This window comes from Denticeps clupeoides, chromosome 15, assembly GCF_900700375.1.
Source record: "Denticeps clupeoides chromosome 15, fDenClu1.1, whole genome shotgun sequence".
Classification (NCBI taxonomy): Eukaryota; Metazoa; Chordata; class Actinopteri; order Clupeiformes; family Denticipitidae; genus Denticeps; species Denticeps clupeoides.
The window spans coordinates 5,094,779-5,116,993 of record NC_041721.1 but is presented as its reverse complement, the minus strand read 5'-3'; the positions used below and the strand labels follow the sequence as shown (position 1 = coordinate 5,116,993).

The 22,215-nt window shown below is 44.2% G+C and overlaps 1 protein-coding gene across 2 annotated transcripts; it reads right to left on the bottom strand.

Annotated features, from left to right (window-relative positions):
• Positions 1-7,833: 7,833 nt before the first annotated feature.
• On the bottom strand, positions 7,834-18,777 carry mdm1 (Mdm1 nuclear protein). Of its 2 annotated transcripts, XM_028955574.1 has the most exons (15): positions 18,669-18,777; positions 18,182-18,281; positions 17,123-17,412; positions 16,907-17,041; positions 15,423-15,602; positions 14,380-14,507; positions 14,200-14,296; positions 13,548-13,586; positions 12,450-12,643; positions 10,817-11,056; positions 10,452-10,561; positions 9,661-9,794; positions 8,954-9,182; positions 8,282-8,347; positions 7,834-8,206 (listed from the first exon to the last, which is right to left on the bottom strand). In XM_028955574.1, exons 1-15 carry the CDS (start codon positions 18,684-18,686, stop codon positions 8,097-8,099), a joined length of 2,070 nt encoding a protein of 689 aa, XP_028811407.1. In that variant the 5' UTR covers positions 18,687-18,777; the 3' UTR covers positions 7,834-8,096. The 2 variants fall into 2 exon arrangements, with proteins under 2 accessions (XP_028811407.1, XP_028811408.1); XM_028955575.1 differs by lacking the exon at positions 13,548-13,586.
• Positions 18,778-22,215: the final 3,438 nt, after the last annotated feature.

Here is a 22,215-nt window from a genome sequence, read left to right as displayed (position 1 = left end):
AGAGAAACTTTACTTTACTGTTATAGAAGTTAGATTTTGCATTAAAAAATGGGAAAATATGCACATGCATAATCATGATATTTGGTTACCAAAGTCGGATGGAGCCGTCCTACCTTTTTGAATATGGTTTCCATTCTCTTAACCCTCTTCTTCTGCCAGCGAGACATGGCTCCAGAACCTCTGTCCATCTGCAGAAATTAGAGACATTAAATTCAACACAGCAGTGAAATATGGTTTTAGGATGATTATGTTTGAACATAGAGGTCTGACGTGGTTGGGAAATTGTCTTTTTTCCTGGTAAAGGACTGGACATAAGTGAGTCTGTGTCCATATAGACCACTGTTCAAAAGTTTAGGAATGTCGTTTAGGAGTGTCTTCTTTTTAGATAGGAAACAAGTGTACTGGGTGGTAGTAGCCTAGTGGGTAAGACACTCACATATGAACCAGAAGACCCAGGTTCAAACCCCACTTACTACCATTGTGTCCCTGAGCCAGACACTTAACCCTGAGTGTCTCCAGGCTGGCTGTCCCTGTAAAGCACCCTGGATAAGGGCGTCTGATAAATGCCATACATATAATGTAAATGAAAATGTTTGGGTGCATTAAAAAGTTATCAAATGGGTTTATTTTGAACTGGTTGGAAATGTCCGTTTAATATCTGTTTAGATATAAAGAGGAACTTCATCAGCAACAGTTAGTCTTGAATGGCAAAACAGCAGAGTATCTGGTGCGCCAAAAGGCTACATCTAATCCTAATCCATTCTGAATTCTGAACAGCAGGGTAGACACCTGCAGGTCCATGTACTCACACACTGTTTCACAATCTCGCTCAATCTCAGCAGCTCCTCTGAGAAGGTCTGCAGATCCTGCGTCATCCATCCAAGCTTGCCGAAGACGTGCTGCTTGTACAGCTCAAGGATGCGGCTGATGACCGGGACCGTCGCAGCTTTCTGCAATGCACACATGAACAGGTTCTCCGCATGCCCCATGCCAACAATGCTCCGTGAACTGTTAACCAGAAGCGATGCGAGGCTTTTACCTTGCCACAATGTGTTGTAAACTTTGGCAGAAGCCTTAGATGCTCCTTCCCTTCGGTCTGCAATGCAACGCACATGAGGAAATTAGAACACCTACATCCTCAATTCCATAAAGCAATCCCGAAACTCCACAGGCGCGCCCGGGTCCAACTTACAGGTGAAGCAAACCGAATGGTCTCAAGCATGTTCTTAATTAATCCAGGCGGGGTGCGGCCCAGACACTCCACTTGGTCCTCCTGGTTCCTGGAGCCCAGGCACCCAGACGACCAGGACCAGGCCAGCAGCACCAGCAGGCTGAAGCCCCGAACCCGCATCTCGGCGCCGAGATGCACGCAGGGCGCAGACCCATGCGGTTTTATAGGCGCCGCGTCCCTCGCGAGAAATTCCCAGGCGCCGTCCCGCCGGCCAATCAGAAGCCGCATCGATTATAGACCGGCCAGGCGAATTCAGGTTGGGCTTTCACCGCGCCCCTTTCCGCTGCGGAGTGCTGCGTTCGGGGCGGAGGAGCAGATCTGCTGACGAGTGTATGTATGAAAAACGCGCCGTTTTCTGTCTGTGGGAAACCACAGTGTTGGAATGCAAATGCATACCTGCTGCTTTACTAAAGGAAGTATAGGAGCATTCGGAGATTCCTTAGTATGTAGGATGTCCCCCCAAAAAAACACATACGTAAATGAACGTGCATGTGAATGCAAATCATGGGGGCATTTAGAAATGACAAATACCTGACATATATCAATTATACAGCAGTGAGACAATTAATAACAAAATCATAATAATCTAATCATAATGATCAAACAAAATCATAATAATCAAGTCAGTATACATTTTAACATATATATATATATATATATATACATATATACATATATACATATATATATATATATAATTTATATATATATAATCAGTATACAATTTAACAAGCATATATATGCTTAAATTGTATACTTATTTGATTATTATGATTTTGTTTGATTATTATTATTTGATTATTATTATTGAATAAGTATACAATTTAACAAGCATATATATACATATATATATATATATATATGCTTAACTATTACAGTATTATTTAATAAGAGATGATTTCAGGCTCTGTATGAAGTAGGCCAGCGTGTGGACGCTTCTTCCGTGATTGAAGTCGATCCTGCGTCATGGGCCACAGCGAATGCTTGGTGCTTTACCCTGCGGTGGAATGTGTACCACCCGTGCTCTACAGTAGCTACTGTCATCGTGTCGTCGCCAGGCCTTTACTGGAAGGTCTGAGGAAGGAGGGTGTGAGACAACCTGAGTCAAGGCCTTCGGCGTCCTTCAAACCAGGTCATCACCCACGGGGTTCGCCGTTTGGCTTGACCTGACCCAGATATCTCTCCTCACAGAGCGTCTCGTTGACATGCAGAACTTCAAACAGACCCGCTGCTGTGGGTCACGGCTCTCCGTGCGTGAACTGCCTTGCATGGCACGGAGCACGTTTTTGTCAACCAAGAATTTTGCTGTGCTGGACTAGCTGGGCATCACTGAAGAAGCTTTGGAGATTTTTGGCCACCCATATTTCACATGTTCAACCATATTCTGCATATCTACAGAAAGAAGCTCAAATCATGAACTTCTTGAAGACACTAAAATTATGAGAGTAATATTCAAATTCACGTTAAAGTTTTTATGTCATAAACACTGGTAAGGTTACACCCTCTGGGTGTAATCATTTCCTTTGACGTTTAAGGGACACCTGGGCTGCAATACATGTACAAATGTCTCTCTTTCAATTTTCTGACTGTGCCAGGCCAGACATCACAACTGGGAAGAGGCTGTGGAAAACCCGGAAAACATGGAGCCAACAGCATTCTTTTTGTGTGTCCTGAAGAGTCATCTGGAACCGTAAGGCTTGCTTGAACCTACAGAAAATGTTTATGCAGACTGCGGTGTGCCTAAGGACTCATACTTGCAAAGTGTGAATGAGCAGAACTGCTAAAAAAAGAAAAACATGACCTGGTTGTCTGCATACAAATGCGAGCTGGAAAGCAGTGAGCACGCAGGCTACCTCAGGCCGATCTAGCTGCAGCCTGCCAAGCACTGAGCGTGAAACATGTAAAGGATCCAAGATGGGAGGTTGTCATTCTCTGCCATTTTTTTTTATTCCAGCTGAATATTACAAACAGCAACAATCCATGTCGCTGTCATGTAACAAACTAGTACAAATCCCACTGGCGACACTTGCTGTGGTAACTAGTGATCGTAAGTCTGACACCCTTGTGACCTGGGATAACTTGCCTTATCCAGAGTGCACACGTTTGATGGCCTCGCAACAAGACCTGACAGACTGAAGGCACTCACATCACACCATCAATGTGCCAAGACGTCTCTGGTTCTTTCTTTTCATTTCATGTCCTTTGCATGCTTGATAGTGATAACATTCACTCATTTTGATTTTAATGACCGATACTAGACCGATAAAGGGTGGTAGTAGCCTAGTGGGTAACACACTCGCCTATGAACCAAAAGACCCAGATTCGAACCCCACTTACTACCATTGTGTCCCTGAGCAAGACACTTAACCCTAAGTTGCTCCAGGGGGACTGTCCCTGTAAGTCGCTCTGGATAAGGGCGTCTGATAAATGCCATAAATGTAAATGATACTGCATTCAGCATCTGATCCAATCAAACTGTATAGGGTTAAGTGACCTGCTGCCAGTTTTGACCTATCACATTTCTTTAAACACCATGGAGGACAGTACAGGTGAACAACATGGTGAACAACATTTTTAAACTTCCAATCGGTTCTGTGTGTTTGGTGTTAATTTCCTCTTGCTTGATAAATCAGAAATGATTAATAATGTTTTCATGTCCTATTAGCAGCAGAAAGGTCTGATCAACTCAAAGTCAAAGTGGACAATATTGTTCATCTCACCATATACAAGTACACAGAGAGGCATAGCATAGAGAAAAACATAGCATTTTTTAATTCTCAATTGCACTAAGTTATAAAATTTGGAAATACAACATGACAAAGGACAATGTGCAACAACCCATAATACAGTGCAGGTCCAGTCAAACCAGACAGACAAGTACAGCAGCAATATGATATGTATATAATATGATAATAATAATTGAAATAATATGATGTGATAGTACAATAATGATAATAGTAATTATAATGCACAGCGTGAGTGCAGTGTGCAGTACGTAAGGTCAGTAGTGTTTTTGTGCAATTTGCAGAAAGGTGGCTGTGCATTAAGAGCTTCCATTTGATAGTTATGTCTCGATAAATGTCACTCATTCACATATGGCTCTCACCCCTCCATGTCTTTATCCATCACAGAAATATTACTATGGAAACAGAGAAAGCGTGTCTTTTACCTGTTAAAAAACAATAGGCACCAGCGGAATTTTTTCACCCTCTTTCCTCCTGATAATGTCTGTCGCCGGAGCTCATAAATTTCCACAGCATCAGCTTCCCCATTGTCAGCCGGAGCAACAAAGGGAAACCCAGGGAATTTTCACCCGGCTCAGGTGTCCTTCTACCTGAGGACGTTCCCCATTGGCTTTAAACAGGGCAGGAAGGAGGAGGCTGTTGGTACGACACCAGCTCACGTGACCTCTAGGGATCTCGGATTTTCTTTTTGTTTTGGCTTTTGCATGTCTTTTTGTTACAAGTTAGGAAAAAAATTCCCATTGTCGCTGCTCAAAACCTTTTAAATACTTGATGCTTTTTATAGAAATACACACAAAAAAAATCACATACAAAAGAAGGTTCGATTGATGTACATTTATTTTTCTTTAAAAAGGCTACATAGAAAATAAAATTCTGTATTTTTAGTGGTACACAACATTTGCTAATTAACACTTATTACTCATTAAATACAATTTAACATTAAAAAAGTATCGAAAAACTCCTATAAAAATGCTTTTATAATGCATTTACTCATAAGATCCTTTTCTGAATGCTTCATAAACATCATTTAATCCCACAAGTGTGGATACACGTTTCGTCCCAGAAATCCTCTGTTGCTGTTAGCCGATACAATAATTTTTAAAAAAATAAATACTTCAGGCAAATAAATAAATAAACAAAATATAAATACGGACAGACGCAGATAAGTTAATAAATATCGGAAGGTGCGGCCTTCAGTTGCAGGACTCGTACAGGTAATGGAACAGAATGTCGATCTCGCCGATCGCCTTGTTGGGAGCCTCTTCTCCCACCTGTCGGGCACAGGTCACGTAGAGGTCAAGTAGGGGTCAAGTAGAGGTCACGCGCGCGCTCGAGCCTTTATTACTTCCACGAGCAAAACGTTTACCTTCAGGTAGTTGCTCTTGAAGGCCATGCTGTGCTCGTTTTCGTCGTACGCCTCCAGTTCCTGAAGAACGAAAGAAAGAAAGAAAGAAAGAAAAAGGAATAAATCACGTCCGCCGTTGCTGGCATGCGGAAGAACGTGCGATAGCAGCAGCGTCGGGGCCACGTACGCATTTGGCCAGGTCCACCAGGTCTCTCCTGACGCGGTGCAGGTCCTCCTTGACCGCGGACAGGCGCTTGTGGTGGTTCCCTCTGACGTGCAGAATGTTGCGCAGGTAGTAGTCCAGGATGTTGGCGCTCAGGCAGCACGTGTCCTTGTCCTGGAAGCAAACGGCAAGGAGTGAGCGGCCGCGGTGTTGCCAGGTGTGGCGCGGGAACGCGCAGACGGGCGTGCGGAGTCCACCGCAACAATGCCTTTACTGTCATTAATATCAATCGAGCACTCTTTTGCTTAGTGGCGTTGAGGTTTCCCATCTAACACCGTTCTACTTAAATAAACCGAACAACAAAAAAATTCGTGCGCAGAGTCAGCGAACCTGGCAACAGGGTAAAACTGCGTGGTGCGCGGAATCCTGCTTACTTTTAATTTTTCGTCCGGAATGATGGGAATCAAGCGGGTGTTGTGGTTCCTGTCCTTCTCTTGAGCCTGATGAACAACCAGAACGTGAAATTGGTGCTCGCAATTAGTTGTTCGCTGTTATGTTTTTATTGTTGCTAGTGTGATTGTCATTGTAATACACTTACGTGTTTGGCCACGATGATGAGGTTATTCCAGGTAGCTGAATTGTCCAGTGGTCGGGGTCGCCTGTGCAGGTGGTGGGCGGCCGGGGGGGCTGCGTCTCCTGCATGCAGGCTGCAGCACATCACGATGGCAAAGAGCAGAAGGCAATTCATGCTGTCTGGGTGCTGAAAAAGTCTCGTCCTGCTCGCACCCCTATAGTGGACGTGTATGAAAAGATGAAAGACCCGGCTGGCAATAATGATGTTAATAATAAGAAGAGGAATCCTCCGGTTAGAAATGAAGTCCTCACTTCTTACCTCGCTGCTTTTTATTTTGATGAAAGGTGTCCACCGGTACAGCATTTATACTCTCTCCACGTGGCCTAGATCTGACGTCTTGCCTCCTTCGCTTTTTTCTCTTTCCTTTGAAGTGTGAGGCAGAGGCGTAACCGCTCCACCCTCACCTGATGACCTGAGCAGGTTGACAGACTGTAGAGCATCACCAGAGGGAAATTCAACCTCGGGTTACGTCACTCTTCCGCTCCTTCCTCTCGCAGGCCCAACAGGCTCGAAGTTGTCCTTCTTCCTACTTTTTCCATTGATCATAATAAAACTAATTATTGTTGTTGTTTTCTCTGCGTTCTGGAACATCCGCTTTGTCTAATTTAAATTCCCCATGACGAAGTCAGGCCCGGGGCAAATAAATCAACTTCTGCAGGGATATGGGAGAATTTCCGTCCACTTTTTTTATTGTGTTTGCACTATAAACCTGTGGAGGAAGGGCCTTTTACAACGCGGAGCGTTGCCCAGAGACCCGCGGAGAGGCCTTTCACTCGCACAGGAAATCAAGCCGCCTTGCTCAAGCCGAGGAAAGTGGCTGCACGATAAAGACGTTTTGGCGGAGGGCTGGCGGCTCTGTGCGCCGAACGCCGGCGGCTCATTCATGATGTTGAATGAGCCGCTATCTGTGGAAAACGTGCAGGTGCGTCAGCGCCTGCTGTTTGCCTCTGCAGGAAGAGCCCGGCGAGGCTCAATGGTGGCGGATGACAGGGGTCACGTCATGGAAGAGGGGCCACAAGTCCACCAGGGCTCTGACAAAATTGCTTTTGTGATGTGATGCAAAATAGAAGTGCCCCATGTTGTGAAATAATGCAATTTTCTTGTTACTTTTTTTATTATCGAGCCCACAATAAAAAGAACCTGGGTGGAGCGCTGCTTCTCACTAAATGAGGAACCAGTCGACAGCAGAGACCATTCACTTTTTTAAGAGGGTCAATCCTACCCATCCTGTAATCATGCGAAGATGAAATAATGAGGAGCGAACAGGTTGCTGTAGTGAGTGCATACGTTCAATTTTCATCAAGTTTTGCATATGAAGCATGACCTTTATAATGCACAGGAGTCATAATGTAGTCATTTGCGATTGTTAATATGATGACTGGGTTAAATCCTCATGAACAACCAGTGCCTCTCTCTGTTCCGTTACCGCCTCAATGTGTTGTTGGCTTATGAGAGAAATATAATTGGCCTGGTAATGTATTCTAGATATCCAGAAAATGTTGTGCAATACTTTTGGGCAAGCTGGGTCATAACGCTAATAATAACAGAGAAGGGGAACTTCTTATTCCCCAGACAAGGATGAGTTGAAAGCAAAAGGAACAAAAGAGTTTTTTTTTTTTTTATCCCACGTGCAGCCATCAAATCTCTAATCAGTGCAGAAAAAAACAGAAATAAACCACTGACCGACATGAGAAAATGTTTCACAGTACACAACCAAAAAATGTTACAAATTTATTATATTTTTTACCAAAATTTTAAAAACATAAAAAGATCACATTCAAATGTATTTACAGAATTCAGACTAAAAGTAAACACTGTCCAGTATTTACTGTACAAAACAATCATTTACAAATCTGATAGAAGTCACACTAGAACCCTTTTCTGCTGATAATACTATAAAACTACAAAACTGTTTCTGGAAACAAAAAAGGTCAAAATTTGAGCTGCTCGGTCGTCTGAACACCAGTAACTGGGGTCTGTCAGCTCTTCCCCCAGAACTCCTCTCTTCTCCTCTGCGCTCGACCCAGGACCTCTGAAGCCATGGAGCACGATGCCGCCGACCTGGACGAGATCTGCGACATCCTATCATCTGCGCCCAAAAAAGTACACTTCAAATCAGAGTTTGTAACAGTTTATAGGCGAAGTAGTGCAGTCATGGGTTTACCATCGGACAGCGACGGGTCACTGGGGGCGTAGATGAACAGCTCAGGTCGGTGCACACCTAGGTTTCCTTCAAAATGAGAAGAAGAACAAAGGAATCAACCTTTGGCAGAATTTACTGTGGCATGTTCATCTGGCGGAAAGTCTAGACGATGCATTTCCTCCAGATGGTGTACCAATAGTCGAGCGGGGGAGGGAGGTGAATGAGAACGAGCTGGATATCGTTGCTCTAATTGCTCATTAAAGGGCGCGCTTTTTCTTACATTTGAGTCCTACGGCCTGCTGGGAGAAGCGGGAAGTTCTGTGGAAGTTCACAGCACCTTCGGGACCCCTGTGAAGGTAGGGTGTGGCCAAACACCAGACACAGCGGAACAAAAATTGGTTCACCAAGGGATGGGACGCTGACCTAGATACGGTCCGACGCCTTCCTTTGCTGTCGGTAACCTTACCTCTCTTTCTCACTCTGACAGTGGGCTGACTTCATTTTTATCAAGAACACAATGATGAGATCCCCCTCACCTTGTTTCCTGATATTAGCGCGTCACTGAACGCTGCATTTCTTCTGTTTATTCAGCACAATTTGTAAAAAAAACGACCAGTGGTGGAAATTCTTTTGAAACTGTGAAGCAAGTAAGAAAAAAGTAACGAATAGTCATCAAAAACTGATGTGGATTACCATTGTGCTGGAACTCGGGGTCTCGCAGGGCACCCTGGATTCGACTGGCCCGAGGGGGCAGACTGACAAAGGCTGCGACACGAGTCTTCGCCTTCCCACCCAGCCGCGCCTCTGGGGGGTCGCTGGCGACGTGCTCAACGGACCACTCTTCGTCCCGGAGAGGGAGCGGGTCAGCGGTGGTCAAACCGGCCGCCGGGGGCGACCGTGTCATCGGCTGCTCGCCATTCACCTGCCAAGCACAGCAAAGCACTCTGATCCGACGCATGTAGGTGGCGCTGCGGCTTCTCGGATTTCCTGAAAGTCCCTTCCGCCTCCTCATGTGCTCGTCTCTCCGGACAAAGAGCGGAATCCCCACCAGATACACGTTTCAGCGCATACTGCACCGCCTGTCACACCACCGCTGACTTACGTTTCATGGACTTATGTAACACGGGAAGCACATGTTGAGCCATATTTTCCCAGCGCCACATGAGACGCAGCACGTGGGGAGTACTTGCTTATGTCACCAGAATAATGCCTTCTTAATTTACAGAAATAATCAGATACAAGCAAAAAAAACTACCCGCCCAACCATTTGTCATTATCTCTGTCGCCCAGAATATTAACTTTAACTATGGTTTCATTACCCATTTTAGGCAGAACGTCAGGGTTTAATTTTGTAAAGTCATATTTGTTCAGACCTTGTTAGGCCCATCTCTGCTACCCACCTGGGTGGCTGCGGGATCTGGGGAGGCCTGGTGGAGATGTTTGTAAGGTGAATGGGACTTCCCCAGCGGGGGCTCACTACAGAGCCCCCCCCTGGAGGCCGCTGCCTTCGGCGGAGAAACAAGAATTGCCCCTCCTGATGGCGAACACACAAACAGAATAATGTGAGCACAAACAATATGTCTTGTCTTTTCAGTTCCTAGTCGGGTTCATTATCAGGGTCAACCTGCTGGATTATACATGATCAATTTCATGTTAAAACCTTCATAAATAGACCATCAATTTAGTGATTCATGTTTTGGGTTTCTGTTTTTGGGGGTTTCATTTTAGCAACATTTCATAGCTGACACCTGAGATGGGGACTCGAGTCGGAGAGTCTGACTCAAGTCACACTAAAGTCGCACAAACAACGACTTGTGACTCGACTTTAGACTTGACCTCAACAGCTCAATGACTAGGACTTGGATGTTGTCATAACTCATAAGTGTCACGCATGCCTGCAGCCACAGATTTTTTGGTTCAGAAATTCATTTAACATAAAATAACAGCAGATGAAATAAAATTTCATCCATGCTGATGAAGTACAGTACATTTAATCTAAAACATACACCAATGCATTATTATCTACAGAACGTTCATTTCAGTCATTTGAGACGTGAGACTTGACTTGGACTTCCTAACAATTCCATGTAACACAGAGTCTGTAGATCTTTTTTTGGCCGGGTTCATTTTTATTCCAACTGCAAGTGTAATTGTGAATACTGTGGTTTGGTACCAGTGTTACGAGTGTTACCAGTTGTCGGTGTGGTGCGGTCATGGTGCGTCCTCTGGGAAGCAGGCATTGTCTTCATTTTCGGGGTGGGTAACCTGCCCCTCGCCTCAGACCCTTCCAGCTGCTGGTTCCTGTGAGACGACACTGTGTGAGTAACTTGGGGCTGTTTTCAGCAGGAAAGGCAAATTTAAACATTAGCTAGCAAGTAATTCCCACAGCACACTGCGCATCCATAAAGTGCTCGTTTTGTCCCGAGGAGCGGCTGTTTGCGGAGATAAGAGGACATCACTGAGGCCCAGGAGTGAAGCAACATTCCTCATAACCAGAAAGCAATAATAAATGAGAGGTGGGCGTTTGTGGTAATGCAGGAAGAGTGTCTTACGTACTCAGCCTCTCCCTCTCCAGCCTTTCTGTGCTCCTCCTTCTCCTCCTCCCCCTCTGGATGCTCTTCTTTCCGCCTTGGCTTTTCCTGAAGCCCCTCCCGCTCTTCCCAGGCAAGTCTCCTCTGCACGGGAAGGCAGGGGTCATTGGGTGGTCCTGCTTCCTGGACAGGGCTCCCCCTGCCGGGCATGGAAGTGTGGCACACCGAGGCTACAGAGCTGGCGCTGCCCGTCCCACTGCCCTCCCTGCAGCACACAAATCACACTCACAGTTAGCATTTAAACTACACATCAGTATTCCCACCTCTGGTCCATTAAAAAAAAGGGTTTAAACTTCAAATGTCTGCCATTGACAATGACATTTGCACTCCTTTAGATTTTTACTCTGACTTTGATTTATGTAAAGTTCTAGTGCATCAAACAAAAGAGAAAATCATGAACAAAGGCAAATCTTCATATTTGCTGTATTCATTACACATAATGAATACTACCTTAAAGAAAGAAAGTCCAGTTGCCATGACTCAACTTTCTGACAAATTCACCTGGATGACTGAGAATCTTCACAGACATTACACATAAAGTAAAGGTTTTTGGTTTCATTTAGATGACTTTGGAAGATAACGCATGATAATCCAAAATTATTTTAATATTACCTACAATAATTACAAATTTAATTATGAACAAATCATATATTTTTGAGAATTTTCCAATTTTTTACATACACTAGCACCAATATATTAGTCCAATATATACTACATAAATCAACACAAACTAGCATTATATTGGCTAAAAGCATATGCTCAACCTTTATCTAATTATTCACAAGCATTGAATCATTCTCAGCAAAAGGATCACCTAATTTCAACTCAACTGGCACATCATGTCATTCACCCAGTTGTTAGTTATTAATGTTAATGTTAATGTAGATTTCTATAGTTTTTTTTTAACCATCTACATGGTCCTCCAGAGCCATGAACAAGACTACCACTGACAAAACCACACACAGTGCAAAAGACAAAAATACAGCCATTTTAAAAAGTGTTAACTGTTCAACTTGCATGGAGTTCTATTCTGTATGCGCAACAATGCAAAATGACGTAAAGTGGAAATACATTTTTGATGCATAATATAGTTGTGTGTGGAAAAGGGGAAATAAATTCTGCATGTGGAGGTTCACATTCCAGCTGTGTGCATGCGTAGCTCCGTTCGAATTGCTTGTGGGAAGAAACTGCTTCCCATTCTGCTACGTAAATCTTCCAGTTCATGTTCTGTGAACTGTGTTTCTGATACTGACCATGTTCCATGGCGGAAAGTCCATCATTCTATAGATTGTATGGATTCCTTTGATACTTGCTTTACAGCTAAAGCGAAATCTGTGCAGTTCTGGCATTTCCAGTTTAGTTGCTGCTGGAATAACCCAAAGATTACTGTGTGATTCTTTTCAGGGAGAAAGTTTTTAATCTCAAACCTGCAGTAGAATGTATTTCATGTGAAATGTTAACTAAGACCCTGAGAGATGGCTGCCACATCATCAAATCCAGATGTCTAGGATATGGGATGTCTAGGAAGGACCACGCTCTATGATGTGAAGAGGAAGGATCCTTGACTGTGAGGAATACTCGTGGTCTGCACATCTCACCTGGCCAGATCCAGGGCCTCTATGATGGGGCTGCCACTGCCCCCTGTGGGCCCAGAGCTGCCGTTGCTGGAGGAGGTGGACGCCTCCCACAGCCGGTTCTGCTCGGAGAGGATCTGGTTCAGGTGATGGCGTGAGAAGTGCGTTCCCCGCGCCCTGCGCCGGTAAAACGCTGCCTTTTCTCTCAATTCACGCACCTGGTCACGGCAAGAAACATATCATGGTCAAGGTCTTGGTAAACATTGGATTCAATCATCAGGCTTACTGATAAGAGAAACTAAAGCAACATCTTTTTTTAAAAACGTGTGTCTGAGACGCTGCAGTCGGCCAAGCTGCTCTAGCTTTTTTTTATCACCACTCTTGAGCAATGTTTTCATGGTAGATGTTATTGAGCACATTGGATATCTTTAAGGATCTTTATCAGCCACACAAGGGTATTTTCTGACTAAGACAGTGGCTTAGGTAATCTACCAACAAAACCAGCTGAAATGTGTGGCAGAACCCACCTTTGTGAGATTCGCTCCACCAAAGCTTACATTTATTACTATGGCTATTGTGAAAAACAAAAGATTCTCCAGATTAGTTTGGATATCTAAATTTGCATAGAAAAAAATGCAGAAACCGTAGAAGGATGAATCTGGCAACAAGGGCTGTTCTTGTTTTCCATACCATTTCTGAGCACCGAATTGCACTCCCTGACCACTGAGAAGTTCACCTCAGCGAATCACCTCAGACCCCTCAGTGACACACTGAGGCGCAAAAGTACATATATACTTCCAGTCATACGAAAGAGCACAGTCTAACCAACAAAACCACAGCCAGCCCTTAACCTTCCATGGAACTGCTGACTCAGTAACTGAAAATTACTAAGCAACTGTGCAAACACACACACACACACACACAAACACACATCAGTGCTCTAAATTCATCTTGAAAAATTGATGAAGGAGTGCACTGAATGCTCAAGGCTCAAAATTTAACACCCTTTGTCCCATATAATGTTTCCTGGGACCATGTGATGAAGTCAAAAACGAGACACATGAGAGCAGACAAAGCATAAAAAAAAAAAAAAAAAAAAGTATACCAGTCCGAACGGGTTACCTCATGGTACCATCCGAGTCTATGGGTGCTGCCAGCCCCCTGCAAGAAGAGAGAGAGGCCACGTGACTAGTACTCCTGTTGAGTATGCCTTACTCTCGTCTCTCAATGCGTATCCATTCTGGCCACTATATTAGAGACGCCTGGCCCCTCTGACGCGGTGCGCGACAACGTCATTTTTTAAGTTGTCTTGGCTTTTCTTAAGTTGCCATTGCGTCCTTGCTGGCAGTACGGGTCGTGTGAATATAAATGGGACAGTGAAAGTGTCACACCAGTGCAAGCTCAAAAACGTAACAAGGCAAGATTTGCAGAAGAAAAACACAGTAAACAGGAGGGAGTGTAAAAATAAATAATAAAGCTTGCAATGTACAATGTATGAACATGTCACAGGTTATGGGTGCATAACGTTTTACATTATGGTTGAGGGGAAGTGTTGGCCGGACGTCATTTAGACATTTTGGGCTGGGCTGGTCTGTATTACTCACAACGTTTTGTTTTTTTAATATACGTCAGTGTTACTCAACAGTCTGCATGCCGAAATTACCCAGCCAGTGGCCATCCGGTGGCCATAAAGGATGTGGTAGCCCCAGCAGCAGGCCCTGTGTTTCTAATAAAGTGGCCGGTGTTATAGAAAACAGCGTATTCGCCTCTTTACCTCGTCTCCAGCAGCGGAGGCCTTCACCCATACCCCGTCCCTGTAGCAATACTGCAGCGGGGAGCGGAAACAGGAGTCGTACTCGGACTTCGCGTTCCTACAAAATCACACAGAGACGGAGGGTGTGTGTGTGTGTCAGGCGGGTGAAGAAGCCACATGAGTGAAAAGTTAACCAGTCACCTGTACCCAGAATTCAAAGCCTGTTTGGCTACTGGTGACTCAACGTCCTGCTGGCCGTGGGTCATGTCCTCTTTGGGGCTGATGCAGTTCCTATATACAAAGTGCTCCTTCCTCTTCTTCCTCTTAGCCTGGTATTCCAGCAACAGGGGAAACACAGAGAATGACAACTTTTGAATAAAACTTCACTACACTTTACTATTAAGAAAAATATTGCTTAATTTGTAGATGGCTGTAGTTGAATATATTAGAATATTGCCTACAATCAATGAAATATTTTTTTTGAAAACTTCCTTTATATGGCCAGTGCTTGGTTGAGGCTGAAGACTGAACGCTACCTTATTTAATTAAATTTCAGAGACAAATAAATTTTTCTGAAAAATATTCAAAACTTTTGAGATGGACAAGCATCATAAGTTTACAGTACGATCTGCTTGTAGCATGTGAGTTGCTAGACTTCAAAACCCAAGAGCGTCTGTGACCTTTGCAAAGAGGCGCAGTCTGGCGCCATGCCTTGTTTCGAAAGGTACTGAGGCCACATTTGCAAGATCATCCTTCTTCCTAGCAATGAACCTTTCAAATGCATGCTGCCCAAATATTTTCTTCATTGTGCAATTCAGTACCGGTCCTTTAATTTAACGAAATTCAATTCGAAAATCTCTTCTAATGCAGTTATATGAGATTTAATCTGTGTGTAGAGATATAAACAACACTGTATTTTACTGTAGTGATGTGCAGCAACATCTTTGGACAATGTGAATGTCACACTGTTCCCCTAATTTGATGAAGTCTAGGACCAGGCCTGTCTAGTGCTGGACAGTTTCTCATATTGGAAGATCAAGGTTTGTGTTTTTCTCTCAGGTTTTAAGTAACAAAAAATTGGGCTTTGGTGGATGATCACGAGTTGTCTGTAATAACAAGGTTACACCGCACTGTTATTATTTCCTTCGCCCACCAAATGTTTTTTGCCAATTCATTAAAGTAACCATGACCTTGTCACATTCAGCACAAACTTGTCATTTCAAGGGAATGTGGATGCTGGGTACCTTTGAGTGTTTCTTAGGGGTCTCTCTATGAAACACTGGAACCTCATTACGCTCCACGTCTCGCCGCAAGCGTGGCGCTCTGGGGGGAGGCGACGCTTTGAAGCTTCTCTGGTACTCACTCTGGAACACCAGCGGGTTGGGCTTGTGAAGGGGGAGCCCTACGCCACTGGAGCAGAACGCCTTTGGAGAGAGAAAGCCACTCGAAGCAAGGTGCATGACAACGACCGGCTGTTCTGCTGCGTACTGCAGCATTTTACCTGCATTTTAGTAGAAGATTGTTTGTTGGTGGCTGAATGATGCCACCTGCTGATCAAATAAAACATTTCAGTTCTTCAGCTTATAATCAATTTACTGTTCAATCAGCTCCAAATACATTTACATTTACAGCATTTATCAGACGCCCTTATCCAGAGCAATTTACAATCAGTAGTTACAGGGACAGTCCCCCTGGAGACACTCAGGGTTAAGTGTCTTGCTCAAGGACACAATGGTAGTAAGTGGGATTTGAACCTGGGTCTTCTGGTGTGTTACCAGTCTGTTACCAACTAGGCTACTACCAACTGTTACTAATCTTATCAGTAAGAGATTTTGAGTGTCTCTCCAACTAAATGATTGGTTATATATTAATGAATTCTATAATACAGAAAAAAGCAAGATGGCGAAACAACAGCCCCCCAAGAGCTGTATTGAGTCAAATAACCCTAAAGGTCCCCTTTTATGAAAATTTTGTTTAATTTCAAATTGGTCTTAGTGGTCCCCTAATACTGTATATGAAATCTCTTTCTAAAATTGAGCCATGGCGCAGAATTATGTCCACTCTTAGCCAGTCCCACAATGACATTTCCCCAGGACATGTCATTAAATGCTAATGAGGAGGAGAGCAGCCTATAGAAGTGAGCGGGCCTTCGTGGAAATTACGTCATCAACACCATTCACCAACCACAATGTTTGGCGCAAACAGCAAGTCATGTCAGCGTTCTTCCAGAAAAAATGTAAACAAAACCACTGGTTCTTCAGAGTCTCGTGTGACAAAAAATACATTTGCGCTCATTTTTATATTCAATCACCAAGCAACTGCAATGCTTCGCACGCTTGGAAGCCATGACGGTTGGTAGAGATAATGTTTTAGGGTGGGAAATTCTCTGTGTGAACAAAACGGGAGGTAACCTTGTGGTCATAAGGGGACAAATTCCAGAGCTGGCCATCTGAGCTGCTGCTCTCTGAATGGCGAAGCAGAGTGGCCAAAGCACTCTTTATACATATGTATTAATGTTAAATAACATCAGAAAGTGAAATTAAAGGGGACCTTTAAGTAAACTAGCCCACATAAATCCTGTGAGTGTAAAATTCACTTACAAATAATGTAAAAGTTTTGTATGGATCATCTTTCTGACATAAAAGGTCATGACTTTCAGCTATGTGTTTGGTGTACCTAATAATGTGGCCACTGGGTGAGCTCCATTATGATCATTACTTATGCTGACCTGCTCTGCTGTAAGTAGTGGCGAGTTGTCCACAGGGGCCTTCCACATGAACTGCCTCTGGTATTCAGAGTTCTGATGTCTGCTTCTGGGTCTGGAGGGTTTCAGCCCCGCCTTCCTCCTGAGAACATGGTGCACCTATGACAGGACGCATACTGCACTCGGTCACCTCCTCGTACACATGCACAAAAACCGGCATTTCAGGACTGACACACTTACTGCATGCAGCGCTGGCTGTGCCTTCCCAGCCAAGGGGGAGTGTGTTTTTGAGTGCGTGTTCTCCTCTCCTGGCGCTGCTGGAACAGGGGTGGGGCTCTCAGGCTTCCCCTCAGGTCGAGGACCAAAGGGGGTCAAAGGGGTCTCTGCAGTGTTTTCAGTCTGAGCGGCTACAGAGCAGGCTGGGGGGGCGTCCGTCTTGAGACGCCCCTCCCACTGGAGTGACCGGGCCACCTGTGGAACGTGGGCCAGGACTTTTCTTCTGGACTGGAACTGTGGCTCCCTAGTGACACCTGTAGGCGCGTTTAAAAACGCGTTTGTTCACTCACCCAGTCTAAATCGTTTATTGCAGATTTCCCATATTTTCATGACACAACGACATGATGTGTGTAGAGAAAGAGACTCTCTGAGCAGCAGTACAATATAGTTCTTCATCTGTAGACTTAGTGCCAAAGAGGCAATACCGTCCCCCTTCTTTTGGACTCTTCTTTTATTTTTCAATGGTGCACCCTTGCACATGGGGCTACATGCAAATAAAATGCGTATGGATTACGAGATTTCACACTCAGCGTCCTCAATATAAAAAGCTCTAGATTAGCTTGTAGGAAATCAGACGTTAGTTTATAGAGTTGGGATGGACCAACACCCAGTTTTTCTTTTTAATCATAATTATTTGTGTGTTTTACACTTTTAGATAGCCCATTCCTGATGGAAATATGAGAAAACCCTTCATTAGTTTCACTCCCAACACCAATGTTGTGTCCATGTGTCTTTAAAATGACTTCCATATATTCTCTCTATGCTGAGGAACTGGGTAATTTGCAGAACATGACAATATTTGATTGTCCAATTGTGGTGTATTTCAATTCAATGTTAAAATGGACAGTCTTGGGTTTGCTTTGATCATTGCAAACATGTGTATTTTAATGAAATGCTATATTTTTATACCAGTTTGCCTTCATTCACTAAACGTTTGCTCGAAATCGATGAAAGGCGCGAATGCTGGGGGGCTTGAGATGGACCCAAAGACCGTGGAGCGTTTTCTGCTGGCGGGCGGCATACCCTGGTGGTCGGACCGGACCCCGGCCAGGTGCATCTTGAAGTTCGGGGACGCACTTCTGGACCCCGTCTTGCGTCTCCGGTTCTCCTGGTCGCCGACGCCCTGCAAAGCCCACCACACCACGCCGCATCACGTCGCGCAACAAGCCACCTGTGCAAATCGGACCCTCGATGCAACATTAGCTAATTTGCTAGCAAACCGGGATTAGGCGGCTAATCGGAAGGAAACCTGCTTTCGAATTCGGCAGCACCTCTGACCGAGCTAATGCTAAATCTGTGCAACGGAGGCGCAGGAGCCAGCAAAACCACTGGCTGCTATTGCAGAATGACACACGCTGACGTTTGTTCGTGTGTTCGAACTGATTTCGGTTTGTTTGAGGGAGGGGGGGGTGAGAACCCTCAACTATCGTTTATCGAAAGCGAGTCTCTGCGCCACACTTTCTTAAACCCCCCCGTTAATGTGCAGAACAGCGGAAGGACGCGAACTCACCTTAAAATGCACCGCCATTGTGTTTTACTCTGTTTTATTCTGTTCTTTTTGTGCTCGGGCAGCTTGTGTGTGTGTGACACAGGCGCCTGTTGTCCGGGGACGAGCGTCCCTGGACACGACGCATGCGCAGACGTCATCGACGCGATTTTTTTTTTTTTGTAGTCTTTTAAAAGTTTTTTTTTTCCTTCTCCGCAGGTTAATCACTAACTACGCCCACGGTGCCGAGGTTGGTTGTTGTTCATTAATAACATAGTCATTATCCGTGTTGTTACCTACGAGCATTCTATAACAGCAGGGTGGTAGTAGCATAGTGTGTAACACACTCGCCTATGAACCAGAAGGCCCAGGTTCAAATCCCACTTACTACCATTGTGTCCCTGAGCAAGACACTTAACCCTAAATTGTTTCAGGAGGGACTGTCCCTATAACTACTGATTGTAAGTCGCTCTGGATAAGGGCATCTGATAAATGCTGTAAATGTAAATGTATAACATGTAATCTGAATGCATGTAATAAGCATGCAACGTCACACTTTAGTCTCATTTACGACACCATGTCAATTATGCATCATCTTGCAGATCAACCACGTGCTGGCCACGCCTTGACATGAATGGTCTCGGTGTTGAATTGCAGAGCTGCAGATTAAGGCCTTGTTCTCTGTCAGCAGATGTACCGTTTATTTTTTTAAGTGTTCTCTAATGTGTAATATGAAAATCTGCGTAGAGGGACACAGTGAACATGCACACCTCATGCTACGGCCCTAATGTCCTAAAGTTCAAGTTCAAGTTGAGCTTTGTTGTCTATATACATTGTAGCATACACTAATGTATGTAGCTGGGGCAGTGGCCCGTAATCAGAAGGTTGTGGGTTTGAATCCCGAACCGGCAAGGTGCCACTGAGGTGCCACCGAGCAAAGCTGCCTGTCATGGCTGCCCACTGCTCACCAAGGATGATGGGTTAAAAGCAGAGGACACATTTCATTGTGTCACTATGTGCTGTGACAGTGACATGTTAGACAGTACATAGAGTAACGAAACAGCGTTTCTCAGGGACCTGGTGATACGTGTAAGTTACATACTTACACAAAGACACAGACAAACTGGCTACATAAAGTGGAAAGATGGGACAAAGATGGGCAGTGCAAAAGTAACATTTAACAAAAAAATCTGAATCAGAAAACTTTATTAATCCAGAAGGAAATTTTTTATGCTACAAGGAAGCATAGATAGATACAGATATAGACAGATATAGATAGATGCAACAGAAAGGTATACATACGATGTACATACAATGTATGTACAAGACATACAAGTGCACAGAGAGACAGACATACATTTATAAGCATAAATAAAAATAAGCTCTAAAAAAACTAGTGAAAAGACAGCAATGTAAAAATTGTGTGTTTATCCGAGTGCCTTCGTTCTCACTCTGCTTCCAGAATCTGTTATATTTGCGTGCATTATATTGTCCGAAATTATATAACATCGTCTGAACACGAGGGGGAGGCAAATCAACATAAATCAAAGCAATGGACCCTTCAGCCAAAGGTGCTTAATGTGACACTTTTTTGCAGTAGAATGCTGAGAACGTTGCGAGCTTAGAAAAAAACTCAGACTGACCCAGCATCGAGCTCACACACCCCCACGAGACAGTGGCACAACTAATTTAAATTGAGAACAATGAGACTCACAATACTTAGAACAGGTTGTGCCTCTGTGCGAAACAATGTGATCTGTAGGATGCAAAACTCTGCTGGTATCGGCAGCATAAATTTGGCTGGCACTGACGTCTTCTTAGCTCATTCGAGTGGAGTGAATGGAGGCGAGCGGGCAAGGAATCGGACTCGTAACCGAAGGGTTGTGGGTTCGAATCCCAAACTGCCAAATCCCTGGGCGCCTTTCATTGCCTTTCATGGCTGCCCACTGCCTAACAAGGATGATTGGCTAAGAGCAGGGGACAAACTTTGTTGTGTGTCACCGAGTGCTATGCTCTGCATCACCATGACGAATGACACTTTCACTCGATGACAGCTGAACACACCATGGCACGCCGTCACCCTGTCTCGGTGCAGTCATATATCATTGCACGGCCACAAAATTTCCATTTCTTTCCATGATTAATTTAAATTTGATTGATCTTGACTTTTAAAGAAGTGCACTGTCTCTTCCAGTAAGGTTAATAGTAATGGGAATTCTCTGTATCAAAAGGAGCAATATTTGGGAAGAGAGATTTGCTGCGTCAAAATTCATCGAGAAGCGAGTGTGACAGCGGTGAGTCAACCTAATTCAGCATCATGAAGAGATCATGCAAAATGGCACAGTCATTACAAAATTCCAGTCCATGCTTGGAGTGACCGCAGCCTAAAGTCAATGTCCAGACCCTAGTGCTTTTTATATTGAGAACACTGAGTGTGAAATCTCGTAATCCATACGCATTTTATTTGCATGTAGCCCCATGTGCAAGGGTGCACCATTGAAAAATAAAAGAAGAGTCCAAAAGAAGGGGGACGGTATTGCTTCTTTGGCACTGAATGTTTGGTTTTTTCTAATTACCAGCAGCTAATGAGAGTACGGACCCACTATTGATGCATGGCGCGTGTTTCCTGGCAGTGCATGCTATGCAGCTGGAGAACTCAGGATCCGCTCCCGGCGCATACAGACACAGGACCCTTCCGCTGGCCATAATAACATTTATACACTCCGCAAATTCAATTCAGTTCCGAGTCTGAAACCATCAAAAAAAACCACGCTGACCAATGTGCATCCTCAGATAAAGTTAGATAAAAGTGATTCAAATTCACCTATCATATGGATAATGGGTATACTGTTCGTCATCCAGAGCAGTTGTTTATTCATCAGTCATATCTGCATTATAATGATACCACATCCATTATAGCATCTGGGAATGAGAATAATTGTCACACATGAAAGCGTAAAGAAAAAAAGTTCCAATTGCAAGTGACACACAACAATGTGACACCCCAGTCTGAGACGCCCCTTCCTAGGTTTTAATCGTTTAAGTCATCAGTTTCTCACAAAATGTAGAAATGAAACTTAAGCCACAAACAGGAAAGTTATTTTCTCACACTGCACCCAAAAATACAATGTGACAAACTTGGTGTCACGGTGAGTGCAACAGCCTGTATTGTTTGAGCAGTCGCATCAGTCAGCAGTTCGACAAACGAAAACCATGACTCTCAACGTCACGCGGAAATACTGCACACACAGAAATAACCAGGACGGCCCCTCCCCTGCATGCAAAATAATGCACTCGTCTGAAAACACATCATGCGCGCCGGTCGTCTATTCTGGTGCCACAGCTGCGCTAATGACATGCCCTGTGACAGGCGGTGGCCGACGGCAGCCTACTGCCATTATTCACACCGATGTGTGTTCAACTCACTGTCACCAGCACACTTTTTGATGTGGTCATCGTTTTTGCTCTCATTACCCTCTCATAATACGAAGTACCATTATCACATTTCACAATAGAGCTTTAAAGGAATTTTAACTTACTTTTAAGAAAGGAATCGAAATATACTTAACAG